Here is a 5529-nt window from a genome sequence, read left to right as displayed (position 1 = left end):
CTCGGGCCCAGAGAAGCCGGCGGCGTTTCTGGGTCTTGTTGATACTAGTGCAGTGCCCGTTGAAAATGTGCCTGTTTGGAACGGGCTGATTGCTTGGCCTGTGGTATTGCTGCTTGTAGAATTCATCCAAACGAAATTGTACCCCAAAATTAATTACAGAAGGACCCCAAAGCACTTAATATGCAACTCCACTGTATACCTTACCACTAACTTACTGATTTACCCGACGTTGCAGATTCAGAATGTAATCACAAAATATCACAATGAAAATGTGGAGTAATGTGGCCGGGTTGGCTCAGTGGGTAGAGCAGGCGCACATATAATTAGAGCTTTATGCCTCGACGCAGTGGTCCTGCATGTCTTCCCCCTCTCTCTCCCCTTTCTCACCTAGCTATCCTGTCGAATAAAGGCGGAAGAGCCCAAAAAAAAATCTTTAAAAAAAGAAAATGTGGAGTAATCAGACATTAGGCTCATGGACTCATGGCAGTGTGTTACCCACCCGGCCCGTTATGAGAGCTAATCAGCACATATCTGCGTTAATCAACCACCAGAACCGGAGTGTGTGTGTGTGTGTGTGTGTGTGTGTGTGTGTGTGTGTGTGTGTGTATTCACATGTTCACCTGTGGAATGTTCCGAAGGTGTTTTTTTAAACATTCCTCAACCTTCCCAGTCTTTTGTTGCCCCTGTCCCAGCTTTCAACGTGTTGCAGGCATCAAATTCAAAATGAGTGAATTTATTTTAGATTAAATGTCTTCTGAAAGGGATTTGCAAATCATTGTATTCTGTTTTTATTTACGTTTTACACAACGTCCCAACTTCATTGGAATTGGGGTTTGTACAACTAAAACATCTCAACTGGCCCTTTAAAGGCCCAGACACACCAACCAGACGGCCGACCGTTGGCAGAAAAGGCAGTTGGGCTGATCAGTCTCCCCAAATTGGTCAAAAAAGTGCCTCGGAACACACCAAAGAGAATAATACGTAATACGTCTCCATAACAGCAGGCGGCGCTAATCTGTATTGTCGCCCAAAACTGAAAACCGACAGCTGATTGGATGAACGCGTCACGTGGGTCTGGTTTCTCTGGAAATTCAAAGCCAGACTGTCATGGCAGCTCGTTCAGAATACGATCTCATATTGTACTAAAATAGTTCACCGAAACGTGTTTCTAAAAACATTTTAAGCGAGAAATAGGCAAAGGTCAGTTTAAAAGATTTTTGTCGGATTTTGAGAGGCTTAGTCACGGTCATCCCGCTTCTCGTTTCCGGATTAGCTCTCCACCAATCAGATGTGTCATTTGAGTCCGACTGCTGGCAGTGCCCGCCTTCCGTTTATACATGTCAAATCGGCCAAAATGAAGGACGACGGCCCCTCGGACGGACGACGGCACGGAACACACCGAACAGACTCGAGTCACTGACCTCGCCAGACTGTCCAACGGCCGATTATCGGCTTGGTGTGTCTCGGGCTTAAGACATATCTGGAGGGGATTTTTTAAGATTTAAAGTGCTCATATTATGTTTTTTTTTGCTTTTTCCATTTCCTTTATTGTGTTATATGTCTTTTTTGTGCATGTTATAGGTTTACAAAGTGAAAAAGCCCAAAGTCCACCCCAAAGGGACTTACCATCTCCAACAGAAAACACTGTTCACAAACTGCTCCAAACAGCTCTATTGTAGTCTGATATAACCTCTAAATACAATTATGAACCTGAAAATGAGCACAATATGAGGACTTTATAGTGATGAGATGAGACTTTCTGACAGCAGCAGACCTATTTCAGAGTCTTAGGCTACATTTACATTGCTATGTTTTGGTTTAAAAAAAAACTACTACTACGTTTCCCCCTCTCATTCCCCCTGCTCTGGCGTTTCCCCCTCTCATTCCCCCTGCTCTGGCGTTTCCGCCTCTCATTCCCCCTGCTCTGGCGTTTCCCCCTCTCATTCCCCCTGCTCTGGCGTTTCCCCCTCTCATTCCCCCTGCTCTGGCGTTTCCCCCTCTCATTCCCCCTGCTCTGGCGTTTCCCCCTCTCATTCCCCCTCCTCTGGTGTTTCCGAGCCCCTAAACCGGAGACATTAGGAAACACTTCTGACCCGTTTTGGTTTGGAATCTACGGGGTTGTGTTGCAGTCTCAACGGCCGCAAACGGAGACCTTTGACAACACAGACACTAGGGGTGGAACGGTACACAGAAGTCACGGTTCGGTTCATACCTCGGTTCAGACATCACGGTTCGGTTCGGTACAATGGAGGGAAAAGCATAACAAAAATGCAGAAGGCAATTGTTTTTATTGTGCATGTCTCAGGCTGTACCACCTAGTGTCATCCAGTCTGTCCCCTGAGCTAGCTGTCTCAGGCTGTACCACCTAGTGTCATCCAGTCTGTCCCCTGAGCTAGCTGTCTCAGGCTGTACCACCTAGTGTCATCCAGTCTGTCCCCTGAGCTAGAGCTGTCTCAGGCTGTACCACCTAGTGTCATCCAGTCTGTCCCCTGAGCTAGAGCTGTCTCAGGCTGTACCACCTAGTGTCATCCAGTCTGTCCCCTGAGCTAGAGCTGTCTCAGGCTGTACCACCTAGTGTCCTCCAGTCTCTCCCCTGAGCTAGAGCTGTCTCAGGCTGTACCACCTAGTGTCCTCCAGTCTCTCCCCTGAGCTAGCTGCAACAGCCTGAAGCGTATAAAGTAAGATGTAAACAATAAGTAGGCTACCCCACATCATCTCCAGACTCCATCTGGAACTTGTAAACAAAATAAGACAATCAGCTAGTAGTGTGATATGGGAGACAAGCGCTGCTCTCAGATGTGAATGCACAGAGCAGGGGTGTTAAAAGAGCAGCTTTTTACACAGAGCAGTTGGCGAATTGTGGCATTAGCTTCACACGCTAACAGTGGAGCTAGCAGCAAACAGCGAAGCTAACGGCGGAGCTAACAGCTAACGGCGGAGCTAACAGCGAAGCAAATGGGCCTGGAAGCCATTTGTGGTTGAGGCAAGAAGGGATACAGCTACAGTACATCTGTGTTTGGTTGTATATGGAAGGGACTAGTTTGCTTCGTGTGGACCAGAGTGATGGAGAAAGACATGGCTCTGGTGTGGACTCACTGGACCGACACGACATGTAGGCGGAGCTTGGGAGCTTCAGAGCTAAGGTGGGGCTACAGATTAGGTGTCCCTAAGAAACGTGTATGTAACAGTAGTTCCACATTACATTAATTCATTTGCACGCAAGTTTTATTTATTTTTAAACCGTGTATTCTCCGTGTAAATTCATGTACCGAACCGAGACGCCCGTACCGTTTCGGTTCAATACGAATACATGTACCGTTCCACCCCTAACCGACACTGACGCCAACATCTCTCCTCCTGATTGGGTCTTATCAGTCACAACGTCTCGTTCTCTGAGACTAAAGCTACTAATGTTACCATGGCAACTACCAGCAGTGGGCAGAGTCTCCCCGCTGCCTCCTGTTTATGTCCAGTATACCAGAAGGTTGATGAGATATGAGGTTTGGGCGTGTTAGTTTAAACAGAGATTAGTTCTTCTACTGGAGATAAAAAAAACACTTGGTGCACCGAGATCACTTTTGGCTCAAAACTCAAAACCTTAAAAACCAAAAACGTAGGGCTGGAGATGCAGCCTTCCAGTCATCTGTTTTGATTCTGATGATTTAAGAGCTTGTGTTTGTGTGTCCAGCAGTGCAGAGGCGTCCACCTCCAGCTGTGTGATCCTCTGATGGGATGCCGTCTGAGATGTTTCACTTCAGGCCCGTGCCACACATGCAGCTGCAACAGTTAGTTTTACTGTGCGAGTCAGGAGATTGGATGATTACTAACAGCAGCTGCAGCCTCTGCTCATCCTGTGCAATATAAACTAACCATCTGGATCTGCTGCTTTAAGATAATATAATATAAACTAACAATATATAAAGACCAAATATCTGAAAGTTTAACTCTGAGCACCATGTTGCTTCTGCTTGTCTCCACGACCCTTTTCCCGGTCGGTACCTGAATGCACCACTCCCCCAGTCTTCTCAGTCATGTGATGTGACACTGCGTTTACAGGCCACACACATATCTGGATATACATCTTTGAGAAATATTGAGCTTAAATCAGAGGAGGACGGCAGTGTAACGGGGAGCCTCCTATCCTGTCACATGATGGGAGCATTCTGTCCAATCAGCTTCTTTCTGACGGGAGGAAACACACGCCTTCACTTTGTCATGTGACACTGATGTCATGATTCAGGAATTCACCACACTTACCAGGAAGCAATATTACGAATCCCACTATGGCCACGGCAAGACCCGCCCTTCAATAGCATTTATTGGCCAGGCGTCCATGCTTACACTAGGTAACGTAACCCCATTGGTACAGGTCTATCCCCTGACCAATCGGCTATCGGCTATCCTAACCTTAACCACTCCAGGTCAAATGCCTAACCCCAACCAATCGAGCTGCTTCGTAGGGCGGGACTTGGCGTGGCCATAGTGGGATTCGTAATTTCGCTACCAGGAAATGCTAATTATTGCAACATCAAAGTGCTAATCAATTATGAAACTACAACATGGCCAATGTTAAATAAATGGAATAAAAATGATGAAATAAAGCATCACGTGACTAGAGTAAAATAGACTGAACCAAAACTATTTAAAGTAAACAATGGCTAAAACTCAGCTGATTATGAGGAAATGTTATTTCTGTCATCCCGTTAAGTTTGAGTTTATGATTACAAATATGGATATAGTTAGTTTTATTTCATTTCTAATGTTCTTTCCCCTGACACCTTTGAGCCAATCAGTGTCAGGGAGAAAATGCTATTATGAAATCATTTTTTTATAAAAACAGCTTCTAAATAACATTTCACAATAACCAGTTGAGTTCTAAATCGGTTTCATTATTTCATACAGGGTTATTTTTTTATATTTAATAGTGGTTATTGTAATGTTTCATAATTATGACTAGGAATGTATTCCGTGTTCACATTTACAATATTTGGAATGTGTGATTGAACAGTTTGTTTGCCGGATCTACAGTAGTTACTCCTACTAGAATTATGATTATGATGAATGGAATGAGTGCATTTAATCGGCTGCACTGAGTTCTATCTGCATCCAGGCCAGGTAACCTGCTTAACAGAATATTTTCTATAATTCTATAAGCTGACTCTTGTGTTTTAATCATTACAAAATCAACAAATATTTACTTCTGCAAAATACTTTATATATTATATTACCACTATATAGCATTTTTAAGCGTGGTATGTATCTTACAGATCATTTTTAATATCGTATTTTTTACCCCTTTTTGCTATCTAAAGCTGTTACACTGGCTACAAATCATGAATGGAGATGGAGATCATTACCATTTCCTAATAAACTCTGAAATAAGTCTGTGTGTGTTTGTGCATTTGTCAGCTCTTGGGTTGATCAAACCTCCACTAGATGGAGACACACAACAGTGGTGGAGCAACAGTGTCCTTTGGAGAAATAAGGCATGGGATTGGTTTATTCTAGTCACAAGGAAGAACTCGACAT

General features: G+C 44.3%; 1 protein-coding gene across 5 annotated transcripts in view; it reads left to right on the top strand.

Moving 5' to 3' along the window:
• Positions 1-4376, top strand: part of arhgef39 (Rho guanine nucleotide exchange factor (GEF) 39) — a 64798-nt gene extending 60422 nt beyond the window's left edge. For 4 of the 5 annotated variants that reach the window (XM_035996196.1, XM_031288245.2, XM_035996195.1 and 1 more), the window contains one exon: positions 3689-4376. In XM_035996196.1, coding sequence (XP_035852089.1) covers positions 3689-3728 — 40 coding nt within the window. In that variant the 3' untranslated portion in view covers positions 3729-4376. The remainder of the gene's footprint in view (positions 1-3688) is intronic. The other variant, XM_035996194.1, reaches the window with a different exon arrangement.
• Positions 4377-5529: the final 1153 nt, after the last annotated feature.

Source organism: Sander lucioperca, chromosome 20, assembly GCF_008315115.2.
Source record: "Sander lucioperca isolate FBNREF2018 chromosome 20, SLUC_FBN_1.2, whole genome shotgun sequence".
Lineage (NCBI taxonomy): Eukaryota > Metazoa > Chordata > Actinopteri > Perciformes > Percidae > Sander > Sander lucioperca.
Note: the sequence above shows the minus strand (reverse complement) of the source record. Positions and strands in the feature narration are given on the sequence as shown.